At 39.5% G+C, this 22243-nt stretch overlaps 1 protein-coding gene across 1 annotated transcript in view; it reads right to left on the reverse strand.

Moving 5' to 3' along the window:
• Window positions 1-11693, reverse strand: part of ZDHHC17 (zinc finger DHHC-type palmitoyltransferase 17) — a 67784-nt gene extending 56091 nt beyond the window's left edge. The window contains exon 1 of the mRNA XM_042017703.1: window positions 11596-11693. Coding sequence (XP_041873637.1) covers window positions 11596-11658 — 63 coding nt within the window. The 5' untranslated portion in view covers window positions 11659-11693. The remainder of the gene's footprint in view (window positions 1-11595) is intronic.
• Window positions 11694-22243: the final 10550 nt, after the last annotated feature.

Below are 22243 nucleotides of genomic sequence, written 5' to 3' on the forward strand. Positions count from 1 at the left end.
ATCAAATTTGGTTCCCCCACTCCTACCAAGGATCACTACTTCTAGATAAGCTTCCCATTTCAGTGACTATCCTTTGACAAGGCCCTAATCACTCATAGGCATCTGTGACTATTTTGTCATTACTCATTAGTCACAAAATGTGCAGACTGCTTGCACAGATGCACAAGTAATGCAGTGCAGGAAAAAAAACCACAAAAGAGAATAATGCTTTAAAAACAACAACAACAAAAAAAAGACATGTTTCGGTAAAAAAAGGAACAACATAGAGAAAAAATTTTTCCTCTGGAAAATAGGACCAGTAAGATGGGGAAAGAGAAGATAATGCAAAATATGAAATATAACTCCAAAGGAAAAAGCAAGAAGTACAGGGGAGATGAGGGGGAAAAAGTGTTTATTCTTGGAAGCTGTGCTGATATCGGCAATCCCAATCAGTCCTCCTCATAACCAAACACACAAGTAAAGTTATGCTCATTTCCTCTCAATACTCAAAGCTTTTAATCTTTTCCAATAAAAAAGCCTAAATGAAATAACCTTAAGGATTCTGAGAATAGTATTTACAGAAAAAAAATATGAAGGTATGCATGAAAGAAAAAGATGACCAAGACTGAATTATTCTGAGACAGCAATTTCATAATTCACAATTATACATAGCAGAAGGATATGAATAGGTCAATATGCCTGCTTGGACATAAGGAAGGGAGGAAAGAACTGCTGCTTACAGCTGCCACACATGGCTCTGGTAGGCATTAACAGATGGCTAGGACTGCTTTTCCTTTAACATTATGCAATGTTGCTGCAAGGAAGTGATACCATGATCAAAATCAGACACTCAAATTCTGAATGGTGACCAAGATAATTGAGACTTAAAGAGAAAATACTAACAAATTTTAAAATAAAAACTTAGAAATAAAAGTATTACCTTCCAGAAAATATTGCATACTATTGCCTGTGCTTCTTAACAAAAACAAAATAATTTCTTTTTTAATTAATGTCTACACTGTTTTCGTATCTGGCTGCAGTCAGAGAATCATAATAAAATTAGAAGTGACTGCAACTATTTCAGGGAAGCTAAATAATAATCCTCATGTATGTGTGTTACATTTAACAGGGAATACTGGAGGTTAGTATTAAATAATTCCTGTTCAATTTTCCTGTTCTTCATTTACTATAACCTTTTTAGTTTGCTCTCCCAGTTTTCCTCCTACTTTTAAAAAGGTGCAAGAATCTATACAGACCAATTTATACATAGTTATTTACATATTATAAACACCCACATTCATTTATATACACGAAGACCAGTCACTCATGAACTAACACTAATAGAAAAATGCTTAGAAAATAAATACAAGCAAATCAATCAAACACAAATGACAACAACAAAAAAGAGATACTGCCGGTTATTTTAATAATTTTAATGAAAGATCCTCTTCTAAAGTTTATGGTAACTTTCCTTCCCCTACCCCTTCAACTAATTCTGCAACACACAAAGTCACAGAAACAGGCTAAAATGTCATAGTTTTAGAGAGAATCACAATCAATTCTTTACAGACATTCTTCTCTAGAATCCAGTTTCTCCCAACATTTCCTGCTGCAACAGCTAATCTGTTGACTGTCATCAAGTGGAAACAGTCTGATCCTTCTCATACTCACACAAAGACCTAGCCCAGAAAGTTAAGAATTCTCTAGGGCTATGTAGGTTCACAACTTTGAGGAGCCAAAGCGTACAGCTGCTATGAGCTGTTAGATTGTCTGGACCAGGATGATTCACATACACCTAAAGTTAAGCTAACGCGTGCTAGAAAATTTCCACCTAAACCAGACTACATTCTCCATGGAAGAAAAAAGCATGCCATATCATTTTTTTTATTAACTGATCAAATTATGCATTTTTAAAAAAAAGTTCAGTGTCTGGCTTACAAATATATACCATCAGACTTGCCTTACTTTGGTCCTTAACCCTTGGATTCTCCCTGCCCCATTACAGCATTAAATTACACCAAATGAGTATGACATAACAAAATAAACTTCTATTCAATTTCTGTGACTGTTTTCCATTACTTTTTACATTTTACTGCATATTGTGAAGTCTGTTCAGTTTACCTCCTACAATTCTGGTCTATTTGCACAGTTTCTTGACACACTAAAAGACAAGATTCGTTTACGGAAATCCCTAAAGAAGCTAATTATAGAATACATAAACAATGGAAATAAATCTGTACCAAATACTTAAATCTTTTTTTTTAATCAATCTGTAGTTTGACAATGCTTTCTTTAAAAAGTGGTGAAATAGATGGAGAAAAGGCTCACCTTAAACCATAAAGGACCATGAAGTGGTCCTTTTGCTGCTACAGATTTCCACACACAAGCAAGTCAGCCATCACACACAGAACATAATCCTGCATACTCTCCAACATAGATCTAATTTTTTACATAATGAGTTAGAGACGCTCAACTAGACCTCTTATCCAACCACTCTATGCAGAGGTCAGAGCGCATGTGATTTAAAGGACAGCTGATAACGAGGAAGAAAACAAGCACCCACAACCAGTCAACTACATTCTAGTCATTTCCTTGAAGATGCTCCTAAATTAAACAGTGTTATAGTTTAGGAAGCCATAGCATCACAAATAGGCTTTTCAAGAGGCTTTGTGTTTGCACACACAGCATCAAAAGCAAGTGCTATTTAAAAGAGCTACATTTACTAGCATCTGTAAAGGTTAAAAAAACTAAAAGCTTAAAATGTTGTGGTGTAAAGCTCACTATAAACCTTTTGTTTAGTCAGCAACTTAGATTAACATGTACATTTACCTTTTTGGCTTTCTTTTCACAGAGTGTTGCATTGTGTTCTGAGCCAAAAATCTAAGGATTTTGGCAAAAATTAACCTATTCTTTTTCCAAGTGATTTACACAGGTCTAGATCTCACAATACACAAGCTTACACAGCCATTAACGTAAAAAAAAAAAAAATATCCCTGAAAGACCTAAGTGCTAAACTTCAAAAATGCACCCAAGTATGTATCTAGCTCAACCCTGATACTCAACTACTTGAAGAAAAAACAGTCCTCTTTTTAAAATTCACAGAAAAGTATATTCTTAAAAGTCTTTTTCAAAGGTAAATGTCTTTTTCATTCATCAAGAATTAGAGCACCAGCAAGTGCACATGTCACAACGAGCAGTCAAGCTAGCTACAGATATTCTTTTCTCTTTGGCAGATACAGAAAAAAAGTTAGTACAAGTTGTGCTCAATCCTTACAAGAAATTTCAATTCACCATTCCCATCTCAACCTTGCAGAGGCCAATGGAGCCTTACATCAACAGCCAGCAAAGCAAACTCCCATTCCCACTTATGATAAACACATGCTGCTTAACCCACCACAACTAGGAAGTGCATGAAAGGTGCTTCTAATCATGCTAATAGTCAATCTCCTGCAGCAAATGAGACAGCTCAGTGAATCCATGGTCTGACACTGAAGAACGGTCCCATTCTCTCCAGCTCCTCACTTTCCAAACCAGGACTGCCAGCTCACTGTCTACCTTCTGTCAGTACTTTAGTGCACTTGATCCTTCCATGAGTAGGCTTAGCAAACTGGCAAAAAGTTATTCAAAGCGCTTTCTTTTTACTGGATGCATTTTCTACTGATTTACTTCCCTGAACTGGCTCATCCTGGGACCAGATAAGCATCACTGGCATATGAGTAAAGCCAAAAGCATCTAAATCACAATCAGCTTAAGACAAGCTAAAAGTGACCTGCCATCAGGCAGGTGATCACATTCCTGGTCCTGGCTGCACCTTCTCCATTACCTCTTACCCATTCTCACAACAGCAAAGTAACAGTGTCAGATCAGGTCAGACTCACCAAGCAAGTACTACCCCAAGTCACCTACTGGCCACACAACTGCAAGAGCTCACCCCAAGAAGGGTGAGGAGCTGTGTCTGGGTTCCACCATGGCTTGAGACCGGCTTAGACTCAATCATAAAAATTGCATCCTTCAGAGCCAGCAATGCAAATGTTCTCAGAGCATGCTCGGACGTCTTCCCTCTCTTCCTACTGCGCTCCCTCCTTCTTGAGACATCTTCTCCTGATCTTGAGGAGCTTTCCAAGTTCTGACCACAGCATTCCCACTACCCTCCATTTTTGGTACCTCCTTCCTTATAGAGAGGACCAAGGAAACGCTTCTACATACCTCAGGGCATCCTGCAAGTGTAGGAAGAAACTGCTAGATCTCAAAATTGCAGAAGACAAATTGTAGTCTGATGTTGCACCACATACTGAGCATGACAGGCCCAAGGCTTCAATTCATCCAGACTCCCTTTGACTTCAGAAAAAGCCTTCTACTTTGCTCCACAGTCTCATTTGTAATATATCCCAGTGTTCTCTCAACTACAAGGATACCCTGAAAGTCAAATCTTTATCTCATACTGTCTTTGAAAAGCCACAGAGGACAGTGTGCATGCTGAAATATCAATTACTGAGGCTGTTCCTGTCTAAACATGTCAGTACCAATGGCAGTATTGTTCAGTTTTCAAGCAAACAGCAAACAAACATTTTCCTCCTTAATTCTGTAGACTTTCTTCCACATTCATAAAGTCTCATTACTTTCCTAGGCAAACAGGCAAACACAGTGAAACAAGCACTGTTGAAAGACTAATCTTACGTAAAATCTGAGAGAAATAAGGCCTGTGCTTAATAAGCAAAGGAAAACTGAATCAACACAAAGTTGGGTCAAACCAGATGTTTATAACTTATGCATTATGATGGCCTGTCTGAAAACAAGTTTTTAACTTTAAAATCAATTACTGCCCAAATCAGAAGAAAATATGTATAACAAAAACTGTAAATAGTTAAAAAACTAGTTTAAGTGTTTTACCAGATGCCCAAGAAGCGACAATTTTACCGCTGAGAAAGACCAGAGCAGTGAAAAACTGAACAGTTTACAAAGAAAGTAAGAACAACTTTGTAAGAATGGCAAGAGAAGCATTGACAATGACCATGACAAATTAGAAAAATACAAAAAAACTGAAACGCTAGCAAAAGGATACAATACATCCCTATCCCTAGAAGGGCAAGCACCATCCTAGCAATAAAAGAAATTAACAAAAGTTGTCAAGATTACAAAGTAAGAACTGATAGAACTGTCAATACAAAAACACAAACCCACAAAGTTTGAAAATATTAGGTAAGTGCAGAACAAACAGTCTGGCCAGAAAATTTAAATTGCCACAATAAAATGCTTTCTAATAGAACAAGTATTAAACTTTTTTAAAATAAAGGTTGTTTAGGTCAACCATATAGTCCAAAAGACAAGAATATTGCTATTCATGAAGCCAGAAGAAACTCCTGCAGTGTGGATACAAGATGACATGGGTTATAAACAGTTACCATTTTAAGTTATTGCTAGCTTTTCTAGGTTTTGATACAGAACAGACAAAAAAGCAAATACTAATAATATAGCAGACTAGCAAAGACTAGTACCATGGCTTCATAGGAAATTAAAGCTGTCACTTTCATTTGATAAAGTAGTAGCAATGGTCAAACACAGTTAATGTCCAAAGTGTTTGGGTTAATGTTTGGGACTGATATTTTGATTAAAAAATTAGAATATAATGAAAGTTAATGTGGTCTATCTTGCATGTATTAAAAACTAAAGGTGAGCAAGCTTCATTCTTATAATTTGCTTTGTGACTACTATACACACTCTCCTAGTTAAGGAATATGCTCCAAAAAAACCCTCTTTATCTTCTCAGTAGCTCCCATTTTTAAACCCCCAGAGAAGTGTCAATATGAAAACACTAAGCATCCTTTAGAGCCTGTACCTTGACCCCACCCTATTTCACCATTGTCTGCAACCTAGAAGTAACCAACAGTTAGAGGTAATGCTAACACGGAGGGGAGGGCACAGAGTGTGTGGAGAGAGAAAAAGTGGAACAACTAATACTCTGTTTCTGATACAACTTGGGGAATGTTGGGACAGGACAAAATCAGGGTTTTTTAAATATCAACAAAAGTCCTATCTAAAATGAAGACCCATCCTAGAAATGATTGCGAACAGATGGTCATTATCTGGGTACAAGTTTCCAGTGTAACGCAATTCCCAACAAAACCAGTACAAATATACGTGTGGGGAATGATGAGCAGGTATCATAGGATGGCCTTGGTTGGAAGGGACCTTGAAGCCCATCTAGTTCAAACCCCTCTGCCATGGGCAAGGACACCTTTCACAAGAGCTCAGAGCCCCATCCAGCCTGGCCTTGAAACCTTCCAGGGATGGGGCATCCAGAGGTGTTTACTACCACAACTGTGTGACTGCCAGAATAGTGCTCTGTTCCCAAGTTCCTCCAACAGCTAAAGCACCGAGAGCAAAGACATGAAAACACTGGAAGGATGACTGAACATCAGAGACTCAAAAGGGTCAGGAGGACTGCAGACTGTAACAGTAGTGTAGGGATCTGATAATCATCAGCATCTTAAATAAACAGACAGACCTATGTTTGGACAGATATCTCTCAAGATGTAACTAACAGAAATAAAATTCAGACTAGAAACATGTTTAATTCTTAAACAGACTAATTATATTTGAGGGCAACTTTCCCAGCTATGCAAAATGATCTATTATGGTAAGATTTTGTTTGGGTTTTTTTTCACTTTATGATAAGTATTCTGGTGATAAAAAGAATTCGTTAAAAAAACTTCAGCCTGCAATACAAGGTTGGATTAGATTTGCAGTCCTCTCCAGCCTCAACCTCTGAAGCTACCCAAGATACACAAAGCAAGGTTCAACCTTCAATATCAAGTATGCTAATTTGTCTGAGACATCACAGTTCTGTTCTCCTTTTTAAGCAGTATAATAAGTGATACCTGATCTTTGAATGAGCTCACAAATGCAAGACTAGTCTCTGGAGTGATCCTGACTTAACAACACAATAAGTCCTGTATCTGTACAGGACAATTAAGAACAATCTGCACTGAAGTACAACCCCAACAACAGCTACAGAGCTCCACAGAGAATAGAGCTGGATGGTAAAGTCAGGCCTTTCACTGAAATCTTGAACAGAAAAAATTAGAGCAAAGCTATCTACAGTAGGTTTACTTGTTTTGTTCAAATCACCAACAAGGAATACCAGGATACGCTTCTAACTTCCTAGGTAGTTACAAACTGAACCATAAGGAGAGAAACAAAGGTAAGAATGACAGCTTCCATCTGGGAAAAACTCCTGTCAAACAGGGCCCATAACTATTAACATCGCTTTTCAACTTTGCAGGAAGATGGTTCTCAGACAAGACTTTTTTAATGCCAAAAGAAATCTGTAATAAACAGTAACTTCCATCTGTCTCAAATATATCCCATACTACCTGACACCAGTAAATGCACTACACTGAAGTAACAAACCAGATCTTCCTCCCCAGTAATAGTTCTTACCATTTAGGAAGAGATGCAGCCCTCAACAGCTGCAATACCTTTGGCAGTTAGGGCCATACTAGGCCCACATCTAGAATATTTTTCAAATATAAAAGAGCATTACAAGCAAAATCCATTTTCTAAAATTCTCCTGCCTCCCCGCCCCTTGAATTACAGAATTAAACATCCAAACTTATCATCACCCACCACAGAACAATCAGGAACTCGCTCTTATTTAGAAGATACAAGGAATTTAAAGTCAGGGGGTCTGTTGGCCTACTAAAATAACTTATTCAAAGGATAACAAACATAAGCAGCATAAGCAGCACTCCCATACCAGGGCTACACTGTATAAAAGGAAGCAGAGTTTGCCATTCTGTCACCAGAAACCCAAACAGTGGGAGAAAGAAACAAACCAGCAGGGACTACTTAGCCCAGTGTTACTCTGCCATCGTAGGGTGCTCTGCGTCCCTCAGGGAGCTACCATATCACACTGCAGGTCAACCAATGCCGTGTCTGCTCCAAGACCTACACCCACAAGGCTCCCTTTGGTCATCCATGCACTTCCCAACCCTGCTGAAGAATTCATGTATATGAATCAGAGTCACTCCAACAGTCTATACTCCTCTATATTCACGTATTTGATACACCACTCAGTTATCCAGTTGCAGAATTAAAAAACTCGCATTTGATCTCTAGAAAGATATCTAAACTCCAGCTGAACACATCAACAGCTGGATAATCCACCACTGCCCTCCTTCCTTGGTTACAATGATTATTCATCCTCAGCATTTACCACTTTGTGCTTTTCAATTTGATCCCATTCAAGTTCACTTTCCAGTCATTGGATCTTGTTAAGCATAAACTGAGTAAAGCACTGGATTTCAGTACGAAAATACTCACACAGGGGAAAAAAAGATACTTCTCACTTTTTTAGATAATGTGAACGGGGCTTTTGCAGGCCTTTTACCATAAAGCATTATTAAAATAATTTTTAATTATTTCCCATACTCTTCACTATTTAACAATAATTTTTAAAGACAAAACTTCACCATTAGCATTACCACATGTTCAGCCAAAAATCCTCTCCTTGTTCTTACACATTTCTAAACAAAGCATTATACTGGGAACTTCTGCTGAAGTGCTTGTTCATATTTGTATCCTATCAATCAATAACTTTTGGGATACAATCCCGTGCATATGTTCCTTACCATCAATTTACTTTGAATATAGCTGCACTAAGGTGTGCCTGCTTTACCAGCATAACTTCACGTGAATTCTAGATGGTTTTGTACAGTTCCATCCTCCCTGCTTAGCATCCATCCATCTTGTTTGTCTGCAAGTTCTATTAATGACAACTGTGATATTACTTCCAAATCATTAATGAAAAAAGACTGAGTCTAGTAGACTAACTCCTGCAAGACTTTTAGGAATAATGACATTCAGGAATAATCCTAACAACTATTTCCAAGATGTATTAGTTAGCCAGCAGTTCTCTGAGCATTTATCATATACTATAAGATCATTCTACAAGTATTACATGTGCAATTAATACTATTTGTTGTACTTCACCACTAAAATTATCTTCATAAGCTTTGTTGTTCCACTAGTAATCTTACAGCTAGAAGAGAAGAGTGAGATCTACACTGTCATACTAAATTGAACTTCTCATAAGAAAGAATAAATATCCTTGAAAAGAAGAGTCCATTACTTAAGTTCAACTTGCATTCATGAGAGAGGGAGCAAGGGAGGCCCAAGAACCCAGTCAGCAAGATACCACACAAACCCCATAAAAAGCAGTCCCAACATAAGTTTCCTAAAGCATTCATATTTTCATCAATTTCTACCTCTTCGTACCGAAGTTACTGAATCACTTTAAACTGAGTCTTTCACAAATAAATAAATAAACAGATCTCCCAGCACGCCAGTATTTAAGTAATTTTTCACTATTTCTAAGAATCTCTCTCCTACAACATTAATATTGTATTCTAGTATTTCATGGCAAAATGCAAAGCCTTAGAGCCCATATAAAAACAAACACATCTCTTCAAAACAAACAAACAAAAAAAAACCCACAAAAACTTCTAACTATTTGAAAGTAATCCAAATTAGTCAATACAAAAAGACAGCAAGAAGCAAAAGCCTCATAAAAAAGGCATGGAAAAAATACCTGAAAAAGACATCTAAAATAAACAACAGCACCATGAAACAAACAAACAAAAAAAAAAGTAAAGATTTTGACAGTCCTATAAAAAGCATGGGTTTTAAAAGTATACAAATGTTGAAACTGATTATATGCTCCAATGTCACTACTTACATAAGGACATGGTGCTATTTTCTTGAAAAAAGTGGAAATCACCAAGTATCAAGGCCCCCGACCCTCAAAAAAAAATGACTGAATACAGATGCACTGCATTGTTTAGAGGGCAGGTCTGTGACAATACAGCTCTGCTATGGCACAGAATCCGTAAGTTTTTAAAAGAGTATTTCTTGAGTATCTGTTAACAGTCAGTCTGTCTCACCACCAACATGAGAAACATCCTTCTCTTTTAAAGCTTATCTGTACAAAGACTTTAGGGAACAAGGAAACACTCACTGAAATCCATGTAGACACTATTTTGTGAGTACAAAAAAGATCTAGTCAGATACTCAGCATTTCTGGAAAACTCAAATAAAACTCTCTCCAAACGAGTGATAATTATTGCATATTAAAAGACTCCAGTTGATGGTACAGCATGCTATATATATTAGCTTCCTTTCCCATCTTTTGTAAACACATTTGACTTTATGCATCAAAGGAACAGCATAAAATTCTACCAGATTAACTAGCTAGACTACCAATTTAAATTGAGAGATTTTAGTCTGCTATACAGTAATTACTCAAAGTTAACGAACACGAATCTTCAATCTTTAAAACACAATGGTTTTCTGACAAGCCGTAAATGCTTTTTATTCCATTTTCCAGTCTTAGACTGCCTATCTGAAGCTTCCACAAGTTAAGAACACTTTCTTTCAAAGAACATCAATATCCTACAGAGTGTGGATCACTACTGAAAACTTGTGTCACCTCTGAAAATCATCAGACACTGCTACCGATGGTACTGCATTTAGTCTGACTCCAGTTAGGCTGAAGAAACATGTAGCAACAGTCTATACAAATCCCTTAAAATAAAGCCCAAAAATAATAAAAAAATACAAAAACAAAAACAAGAACAAAAAAAAAATAATCAAGACACTTGGGGTTTATTGCTTTGCTAATTACCCTTCAGAACAGACTGGTCATGAGCACAGTTTAGAGAGGCAGAGTAGGTAAGATACACGATCACATATAGAGGCCTACAGAGCCTCTTCAGTCATCAAATAAACTAACATTCTTTTAAGACACTGTTTAAGAAAAAGGATACCATCTGTTTAGCAAAAACTGGAGCCTGACATATGCACTTATCTGTTTTGTAAGCTGAAAAATCAATTCTTACAGTCCTTAACGTATCAGGTGACAAGTCCACACGTAAAAGCTTTTCTAAACTATTTAAAATACATTTCAAAACAGTCATACTAGTCCCCAAGAATACACACATGCTGCAAGGTGGGCGGCACAATAGAAGGGTAAAAAAAATGGCACGAAACGACCTCTACATGTTACCTGTAAACATTCCTCCTACTGCCAACACACTGGAAAAAACAGACCGCTTGCTCTCAAAATAAGCCCACGCCACACGGGGAGCGCTGGGCTGGATGGGGCCGGACCCGACCTGCGGGTGAGCTGCAGACCAGTGCCATCCAAACGCAAGGGGAAACATTTATTCCTTCGCCTCCGAGCCGCTTCCCCCGGGCTGCCGCTCAGGGACCGCTGCCGCGGCACCACCCGGGCGCCTCTGCCCCCGCCGCTGCTTCGCCCCCCGACTCAGGGACGGGCGGGACCGCCGGCGAGGGCGCACGGGAGGGCCAGGCGGTGGACCTCGCACTGCTCCCCGCCACCCGCACCCGCCTCCCCGCCCTGCCCGGCCCTACCCACCCCGGCCCGCCGCCGCGCACACCCAGGCCGGCGGCGGGGGGCGGCGGCGCACCTCCCGCCCTCCGTGCACCCCGCCCGCCCGCCGAGCCCCACTCCCCCCCTGCCCCACGGCGGCACGCCGTCCCAGCCGCGCCCCGAGCCCCGCTCCCGCGCCCAGCTCCCGCCCGGCGGGCCGCTCGCACCTCCGGGTGCAGGATGGGGACGCAGCCCGCCTCCTTCTCGTACTCCTCTAGCGGCGCCGCCATCTTCCTGCGAGCCCCGCGCCCGCTGCATGCCGGGTAGTGCGCGCGCCCGCGGCGCCCCGGCGCGCCGCCGCTTCCCCTCGCGGCCCGCGCGCGGGAGGGACGTACTGGTGTATGGCTAGCTATAGGCATAGATTATTTGTATATCTATATACACAAGCACAGACCATATTTTATATATGGTATATGCCTATAAGTATATACACACCCCATACTTTTGGAGATACCAGTATCAATTCTCCTGGAACCAATATTTAGTATAGCTTAGGTTCGCGGAGATACTCAGCCTTAGAAGATTCATTACAAGTTGGAATGTGAGCAAAAGGAGAGCCTTCCACCTTCTACATTTACTGTAGATTTGGTTCCAGACTAAGCAACTCCCATTTTTCTTTGGGAGTTATCTTCATGCCTTCTGGGGTAGCAAAGATCATGGGAAGAAAGCACGAAGGTTTTATCAAGGTTTTTTTCTCTCAGCTGCAGGAATGTTTGAAACCCCCCAGCAGTCCTGAGGACTTCCTGAGGAAGCAATTCCTTCCAGCCGCTTGTGCCCTACTGGGCTGGTGGTTCCTCACATCCCAACACACGCACTGCCCAGATGACCCTGCTGTGGATTTAGGGGCTAGTTACTAAATAGGCTTGGTACTGTTTAGCTGGTCATTTCTGTTCTCACAGGCTGCCTCATGTGCATACAGCCAAGATTAGGAATCCTAAAGCACTTTATTTCAATTTTTTAAAAATAAATTACATTTTAATCAAAAATGGTTTTGCAATTACAGAATGTTATTGCTGGTTTGACTGCTGCTTTATATTGCTATATCTATGGTGCTCTCATTTGCCTTTGTGAGAAAGGGACCCTTAGATAATACATTTTGTTGTATCATAATACATTAAGCTCATAATCCTAAAACCCTACAATGATATTCTCTTTATTACTCTTTCCTATCTCATGCAAAATGTAACAGAGAAGCACTAATAAAATCTGACTGCAGCGTTATTAAAATGTTAAACCATAAATGTCTTTCTTTTCTGAATTTAAATTCAAAATTGTGAAGAAGAATGACATAAGATTTAGAAACCGGGGGTGTGAAACAGGTCTCAAAGCACATATTTGAAACCATAAGGACTGAAGTGCTAAAAGAGCAGAACAAGACACAGAGTATACAGGAGATGATCTTTTTTTAACTGTCTATATTATTAAATGTACCAGGGCTTAGATATAATTTGCAATTTGATTTGCATGAGGAAGAGGGTTTTCAACCCCCTACAAACTCCAGGAATAGAAGTCCTATCAATCACGACAGTTTATAATAAAAGCAAAGGTGATAAAATAACTGGAAATCTTTATCGTATCTTTACTAGGCAGATTATTTTTCCTTGCAACTCTGAAGAAGTTATTCTTTGTCCCCTGGCTCTGAACTGGATTTTAAACATGTATTCTGACATCTGTCTAGGTATTCGTAGCCTGTTCTTCTGTCTACACATTTTGAAACCAATTCTGTTTCCAGATACATCTATAAGGAGTATTTTTGCTGTTTAAAGTGGTGCCTCATCTGTGAATATAGTTCATGTGCAGCCTATTACATCTTTCTTCAGAATGAGTGTCCCTTTTACCGCCAAGACACAGCAGAACAAGAATACGGGATTGTGCTACTGTGCCTCTGCATTAGAGCTCCACGTTCAAAAGCTAGCAGTGGCTCAGAAGTTCAAAAAGTTTTCCACACTTCAAGCATTCCCTGTCCTTTCCTGATCTACATGCAATCTGACACAATTGCATGGAAACATGCTTCTTAATTGTTTTGCATTGTCATTAGAGAGAGGTTATGGTCTGTGGAGGGTAAGCAAATGGCAGATACAAACTCAGCAATCTGCTACAGAAACAAAGTCTACTCCTATTTCCCACAAATCTGAAAGGCTGTAAGGTTAGATATTTTTCTGGACCCTGCCAAAAAAATTACTGTCTGACCTTGAACAAGTGTTTCACTTCTCTGTGATTTACTTTAAATCAAAAAGTTTGTCATCTCATTCAGGAGGGTACTCTGGGAATTTATTACCATTGCAAAGCAATTTTATCTCTCTGATTAAAGATGCCTTGTAAATGCAAGGAATTGTTGTTGATCAGTGGCAGGAAATGCTCTTCTGTGTGATTGCATTGAATGCTCTATAGCTGATGTGTGAAGTGCACTCCATATTGACCAAAGAGGTTTTATCCAGTTCTACTTAACTAAGCATGCAATAGGGACAAGTCTGTAATATTGGTTAAACACCACATACGCTAGAAAATTATTTTAGGTCCTATTCTCACAAAAGGAAAACAATTCACCTGTACCACAGACACATAGATTTTCTTCCCTTTCTTTTGCTTTATGTTAATCACTGTGAAAAGGGGCATAAGACCTGGATACCTCTTAATTTTCAGGTAAGCCAAAAAACAGCTAAACTGGGATGTAATTAGCACAAAGTCTTATGACTCTCTGTTCTGTAACATGAATTTTATGTTCTTTAACAAGCTATTAGGAAAGAAAAAGCTTTGGCAGGGACAAAATGTATTTATGGAATACACATCTGTACACACAGTTCAGTACTGGGCATTACGGTGCAGCTTTTTTAGTTTGTATCTTCTACTAAACTGTGAAACGTGACAGTGAAATAAGAGATGTTTAACATACATTTCTTAGTAGTAGCTTTGTATTATGCTATTAAGACTTAATAAAAAGTGTGGGTAAACAATGTTTACCTTTGCAACAAAATATTGCAATTAAAGCTAAATGTTTATTCTCATGGCAGGTCAAAACTTAAAGTGAGAATATTGGAATGTCTTAGTACAAAAACAGGTAGTAAGTCAAAAGTACCTCACCTAACCCTACAAGAATGTGTATCTTTAGAAGAGCTGTGCACGTCCTTCACTTTTCATACATAGTTTTGATTAATTCTATTCCAATTAATAAATCATGAGATAGATTTGCCACCATACTGAGGTACCTCTGAAATTTTCCCTTGCATAGTGACCCAAAAAACTAGCTTCACTATCAAGGGCTAAAATATCTGGAAAAGCCATGCTGTGTTCCTGTCCTCTGAGTATGTTTGCAGAGGGGCTCTGAGTAATTATAATTCTCTATCTATGCTTCATTTTCTAATCAGTTACTGTTTGAGCCTTGTGCTTTATATATTGGAAATGACACCCACTTACCTACATGTGTATACCAAAATGAATGTATAAAACATGTCATTCTGCATGGGTTTCTCCAAGTCTATGACTTCTCCCTGCATTCATTCTTACATGGAGAATATCCACTTCTCACAGTTTGGACCAGTTTGGGTGACTGAAAGCCTGTGAGTTTGCATGACGGCTCCACAGAATTTGTCTTTAAAAATATAATCCAGCTGAAAATGCTCTCAAAGCAAGTGCATTAAGAGAATACTAAATATACACGATTGAAAACAGAAATCAGATAGTGAAATTGTTCAATACAGTACCTCCTGTAACTGCAGGCACTGCTTCTGTTATAGTATTTCAGGGTTCTGACAGTTGCGTGGATATGAATGAAACCCGCATGACTAAACCTGTTTTTAGTCCCAACTGGCTGCCTCACACACTTGAGAGGGGTGGCTATCCTGGAAGGCAGAGCCATCAGAGCTTGCTGTGGGTCCAATCCTGAACCACTGCAGACTTCAGCCCTCTCTTCTAAGGTAATGTGAGACTTCAGCGTCCTGGGCTGAAAGCCATGGCAGTTCAAGAGAGGATTCATGAGGGGATCAAGTGTCCTTACTCAGAGGTGGCAGCATCTGTCAGCCGGGATGACTGGGGACAGCAGCCACTCGACCGTGTGACCATGTAATGTGCTGCCACATGTCAGTCAGTGTTGCTGGTACAAGAGAGCAGTGGGTGATGTGATTTGCCTCACTACTGAGTGTGGTCAGGTTCTTCTCTGCACAGACGGTGCAGAGGAATAGTCACAGTGGCTGTGTTAGGCAGTTTGTTCCTGAGCATCACCAAAGAGAGCCTGGAAATGCTCTTACACCAGTTTTGTAACAGTGCGTTTCTGAATTCCAGTGGTGGTCACCTTGATTTACCTTGTTGTGAAGAGATGAAGGTCAGTTGCTGTGTTTATACTATCCTTTACTATTTGCCAAATAGTACTGTATATCACGCCAGGCAGTTTCAGATATCATGAAGCAATCCTCCTAAAACAGGGGGAAAAATGTTGAAAAAATCCCAGCTGAACTATCATCCTATGTCTGGGTCCCCTCTCAACCACTGTAGCTTGTAGCATACACAGCATGGACAGGGGTCCTGAAAGGGAAAGTCACCTTCTTCTCTACTCCTCCTGAGTGTATCTGTTGGGGGCAAGATTCTTTTGATGGGATAGGAAGCCATAATATTGTCTACTGGTCTGCAAATGATAGGTGCTTTTATGGAACATGATGACTCTGGCTGAGGAAGTCTGCTCTTTTGCTACATAGCCTCTTGCTCCACTGGAAACAATCCAGGAGTTTGCTAGTCTTAAAAGAGGCCTAATGACAATGTTTGATAGGAAACATAGGAAAAATAATATGTCTGAACTATTTCCCCCTCACTTTCCTAAGGGAACAAACTTTCCTTTCGACTACTGGAAGCTGGAAATGACCTTTCAGTGGTGAAATTGTCACCCATTTCATTTAAAGGGAACCTTCTCTACATGTAGTTTCCCACAGTATAATTGGACCCCAAATTCCTGTATTAAATTCAGGGAGATTTCCCCATAGAGTTATTGAAATGTTATGCTGATGGCATATGCACATAGAGAAAACAGGAACAAACTGCAAGATGCTAGACATCTATTAAAAAAAACCCCCACTTAAATTTGTGGAATCCTAAATGTCTTAATGAAAGTTGTGCTTTCAAAACAGTAGGCACATCAGCCTGTGAATCCAGTATCTCTTTCTGGAGAGATTCTTTCTGTCACTTTCTGTTCCTTTCAAATCGGTTTTCAGTAGAATCATTACTTAGTATTTGAACACAGAGGGGTGAGCACTAAATGTACGCTGCTACTAAGCACAGCACCCTTGCTCTTCATTTTTGGTGGTTTTGTCATTTTATTGTGTATTTCTTTTCTGCCAAAATAATCTCATTGACATGAAATATGTATAGCCCTTGAGTGACATAAAGCAGTCATATTATTTCCCTAGGTGATTATCTTTGCTGATGCAATTCCATGTGCTGACGAATTCTGCATTGATTGAAAAGTACAGAAAATGAGTGGGGTTGTCTAATTTGACTTTTTATTCCCTCTATTTTTTCCCTTTAAGGTGATGTGCTTCTATTTCCCATTTGTGTTTTAAATATCTGACCTTAAATATCATACTCATCAATGACTTTGCTGCTCTCTTAAATGTCAAAGGACCATCTCTCCTTTCTTTGTTCATTATAGTCAAAGTGGCTATTACTTAGTGTTCTCATTACACTAAGGTAATGAGACTAGGTAGATCTCATAGGTGCATTAAAATAATTTTTAACTTACCTGAGTCTCCCGTAGGTTTTCCCCCAGAGCTTGTTTTTGGCACATTCAGAAACATGCCACACATATCAGTTTGTTCTGATAACCCATCTGCCTGTGCTCATTCTTTGAAACCCGGGACTACTGTGATGCAGCCCTGTACAACGGCTGACACTGGATTATGCTCCATATTTGTAAAGAAAAATGAACAGACTTGAAACTGAAAACTGGATTACATTTTATGAATTTTTTTCCTTTTCTGTTTTCATTTTCATTATCTTTTGTTCTCCCAGACATCTCTTTACATCTTTTGTGTTGGGCCGATTATTCTAGCTGCCTTTGGAGAAGGTGCAGAATATATTCAAGTAATGAATTTTTGAAACACAGGCAGTTGCTGAGGCAGAAACTCACTGCCAAAACGAAAACCAGTGACAAACCAATAAAATAAAATTAATAGTAATTACACTACTTTAAGAAGATACCATTGAGAATGAAGCAATAAATATTCAACAATGGTTTTATGTAAGTATTTCATCCTCAGGAATTTAGTGGGCTGAATGATAAAATAAGAAAAAAATCACAGTTAAGAGTTTAATTTACAATCTTTGGTTGAAAGCCAGTAAATGAATTATTTTCGGTACTTGCTATCGAATGAAGTAAATATTCTCCCTGCTCAGATCTAAATCAAGCTCTGAGGAACATGGTAGACTAACACCCTTCCCCTTTACAAATGAGAATTTGCTAATTGAATTAAAATAATTTTCAGAAACCAAGGGCATGTCCAAATGTAAAATAATAAGACACTTCTATAAATAGCATGGCCATAGAATACTATTGTGTTATAATCCTCTTCAGGAACTGTTGTCATCATGGTTATGGCAGTGAATATGTAGAGCCCATTGTCAAGGGAGGTGGACTGCCAGGAATGGACCTGCTCATTCATTGAGCATGAAAGGTACTTTGCCGTCATATAAGAAGAAAATAAAGGAATAGCACAGGAAAAGAGATATAAAAGAAACTTTATCAAAAGTAGTAAAAAAGAAAATGAAATATTAAACCCAGAAAGTTTGTGGTATTAGAGAAGAGCAAGAGAAGAGAAGCACTCAGTTGGAAGAGACCTACAATAATCATCTGGCACAACTGCCTTATCACCTCAGGGATGACCCTTTGCTTTTCATGGGAGATGTTTAAATTCTCTGTGGTTGGTTTTGTTTGGGTTTTTTTGTAGAGAACAATTAATTGGTTGACTGAAGTCCTTAAAGCATGCCATGTGGGTATTTTAGATTTATTATATTATTGGAGTTAAGGACAGACAAAACAAGCCAACAGCACTTACGAAAAACTTTCAAAATTGTGATGGAAAATGTTGCATGAATGACCATCTTATTTAGATTTTTGCTGAATTTATGGTGAATTAATAATAGTTGCATAGAGGCAAGTACTCTAAGCATAGGGGCAAATATAAATTCGACTGTGCTTCAATGGGAAAGAGTGGTAGCCATTTTCTGCCCTTGACTAAGGATACATAGCAGCAACCTGCTCTACTGACTCATTGATACAGTGGGGGAAAATGGTTTTAGCGTCGGATTTCCTTTATTAAATTCATATAAGGACTGCCAGAATACTGAAGCTACCAAACGAAGAACTAATCCCCACAACCAGTCTTTAAAATAATAAAGTAAGTAAAATACATCAAACATTCATAAGGTTTGGATGAAAATGGCTAATCTGAAATGCAAACTCAAACATCCCTAATGTACAATACACCATGTTAAACATCATGCTGTGTGATTATAAAAAAAACAAGCTTGGAGTTCAGAAAGTTGTATGTCTAGATGGTACACTTGGGAATCATAAAGCACACCAAAATGTATAGGAGGGGCATAGCTGGTATAATCAAGTCTTGAAGCTGTAGGGAATGAACCAGTGGCACTGTTTTTGGAATAAATGCAGGCGAACTGAGCTGTCACATTAAAGCTGACAGCCCTGTTACGCAGCTCTAATCTGCTGTGCAAAGATCTGGGTTAGGAGAGGATGGAAATCTACAGATGCACTATTCCAAGTCTGCTTTTCTGAGCTTGCAGATCAAAGTCAAAAACGATGCCTGATCAGAAGCATCAAAAAACGTGGGCAATGTAGATAATTCCAGAAAGAGGTGGATGATTTAACCCTCTTTCACGATTCTTTTCTAAAAAAAAAGTCTCTAGATGCCAAGACATTTTCAATGCAATGACTGTGTTATCTCCCTTCAGATGCTGAGGTAACACAGTCAAAATAGCATCGATGATTCTTGCAGCTTGATGAGACAGACTTCCCTTGAATTGCTGCAAAGTTTAAGACTCTTTCATCCCCTGTTCTCAAAAGAATCACACTTAAGAGATTTCCCAGCACTCTAACTGCACATCCTGATGGTAATGGGAAGTGGCAACACTTGTGAACTTGCAGGACCTTGGTGACCTTGGGTTTCATTTACTGCTTGTGCTTTTAGTGGTCCAAAAAAAAAAAAAAAAGAGAAAGAAAAGAAAAAGAAAAAATGCTTGCTCATGCTTTAATACAGTGGAAGTAAAAGGTTTGGCACACAGAATGGTATTTAATAGATGACTATATACCTGGGCTTTAAAACTGCTGCAAGCGGTCATATATTGTAGCAAAAGAAATAAGCAGTTTATTATACTCTATGCTGCTAATTTATAAGCTCTTTCTCTTAGGTTTCAGCATTTGCTAGAAGCACATATATGTTTCTGTCATGTCTTGGAAACAAATAACAAAACATTTCCATAGGGAAAGTTACACCATAAAATTGAATTTTAATAAAGCAGGAGAGGGCTGACAGCAAAAATAATCATTTCATCTGCGAAGTTGCAGTTCGGTGTATTGCAGCTGAGAATACTCTGGCAGTTGCATAGATGTGGGCTCCCCTGTGTAACACTAACCCAGTCCCTGCCTGTCTCACAGGGAGAAGGGTAATTCCATGAAGGTGAAATGAAATGTAATACAGACCTAGTAGCCATATGCTTAGTTTCTTATGAATATCTTCATTTTTCTTGACAGCTGTGTCTGGCATTCTCCGTTTTTAACTCAGTAATTTTTCCTAGCACCATGTCCCACAGCTTCAGGCAAAGGAGCAGAGCTACTGCTGCCTGGGTACCCACTGGGCTGGGAGAGGGGCAGTGGGGGGACACCAGCATTGGTCACTGCCCTGGGAATGGGAACAGGACTGACAGGGTTGTAGGAAGCTGGCGCTGCTGCGGCATCTCTGGAGGAGGGGCTGATGGCCCTGGGGGACTGACATGGGGTGGGCAGTGTTGGGGGAGTCCCCGGAATGTGGGCAGGGACTGACAGGGCTGGTGGTGCCATTGAGGTCCTCTTGTACAGAGTAGATCTATAAAATCCTCTCTTCTGACTCCATTTTCCCTCAAAATTGTATGGCAGATATTTTCCTACCATTTCTGCCCAAGGTAGTCTACTGAAGCAGATAAAAACATAGATACACACAATCTAAACCTTCACTTTCTGCAGACAATTGTCCATCATCACAAGGTTGGTTCTGCCACTCACACAATATTAAAACTAAGTACAGAGAATCACACCCAGCTAAACTGCCTAAAAAGCTCTCCATGCATTACTGCGTCAAGGAGGGACAGGCAGAGCCCTGTGGGATGGAGCAGAGCACAGAGAGCCCTGGTGTGGGCTGACCTGAGCTCGAGCATCCCTCTGCTGCAGCGTGGAGCCACTGTGCTGATTGAGTGGCACAAGGAGTAACTGAGAAGCACTTCTGCAGATGCCAGCTGGATAAAACCCTAAGGCTCCCAGCTCCAGAATTAGCAGAGCCAGTTCATGTGAACCCAGCTCGAGGTCGGGATCATGCAGAGCCAGCTGTGCATGTGGTAAAAGATGCACATCAGAACCAAGTCCCAAAGAATTTTACAGTATTTGTTTTACAAGAGAGACAACAAATCAAGAGATCTTCAATTTAAAGGAGAAAATGAAGAGACTTCAGACACTACAATGCAGTCGCCCCACAGAAGCACAACTCACAGCAAGCTATATTTTGTAGGTACTGTGCTGTTTGGTTGGAAACTCAGTCAGCCCTCAGAGTTTGCTCTTCACAAATATTCAGTTCCTATCCTAAGACCTGGGTAGATCCAAAGAGAAGACAGATCAGAAATGCAAAATATAGCAAAAGGAGCCACCTGTAACTGTATTACTCTTTTAAAGAAGTACAGGAAGACCCACAACATTGGGGTTGTGGTCCTTCTAAACCCAAAAGCTATCTCTTATCAGGCTTGAGTACTTCAAACCTGTGGTTATGAGCTCCTTTTTTACCAAGGGTTTTCCTACACACAGGCAGCTGCCAGAATTGGGAAGGAGGCAGTAGGTAACCTTTGCAAGAAATTGAGTGGAAAAAAAAACAAGAGTGAATTTGAAACGTTAAATATTTTAATATTAACCACGAGTATTTATCTCCTCAAATTTGCTGCTTGGCAAGAATGAAGCATCTCAGAGTTTTACTGGTGAGATAGGTGATTAATGGGAGACCTGGTCCAACATCTCCCATGTACCCTAAGCAGATAAAAGCCAGTTTCTCTGGTGGTGAGAGAGACCCTACATCCTGGGAAAGCTATAGCACTGTTCAGACATCAACCTAACAGACACTTTGGGAGAATTCGTGAGTGACCCCCAACAGAGGCCACTGCCTTTTGCACTTCACTGGAGAATGATATAATTTTACCCTATCACTCCTCTGAGGGATATTTTAAAAAATTGTTTTGCCTCCAAAGTAATGTGGGTGTTTCTGAAGATAATACTCTTATGCAAAAGGATGCCAGCTTGAATCTCTGTACATTTGTTTTATAGTGGTATTTCAAGTGCTTGTCAAATGCATGGCGAAGAAGGTGTTCAGAATGAGGGAAGAGTAAATGAAAAAACTTGGCAGCAGTAGCCTCAAATTGTGAGACTTTTGCAGACATAAACCCTATATTTTTTCAGCAAAATCAGTAAAATCATTGTAGTGATTAGCCTTTTAGTGAAAAACCTAATGCTACCCTCTTACATGCTTCAGTAAGGACTCACTGGAATTATCTTAAGAAAGTCTATTGTGATTGTCTTGCTGT

This window comes from Corvus kubaryi, unplaced genomic scaffold (assembly GCF_017639235.1).
Source record: "Corvus kubaryi isolate FWS band 111438036 unplaced genomic scaffold, C.kubaryi_AGA036_p1.0 137, whole genome shotgun sequence".
NCBI lineage: Eukaryota > Metazoa > Chordata > Aves > Passeriformes > Corvidae > Corvus > Corvus kubaryi.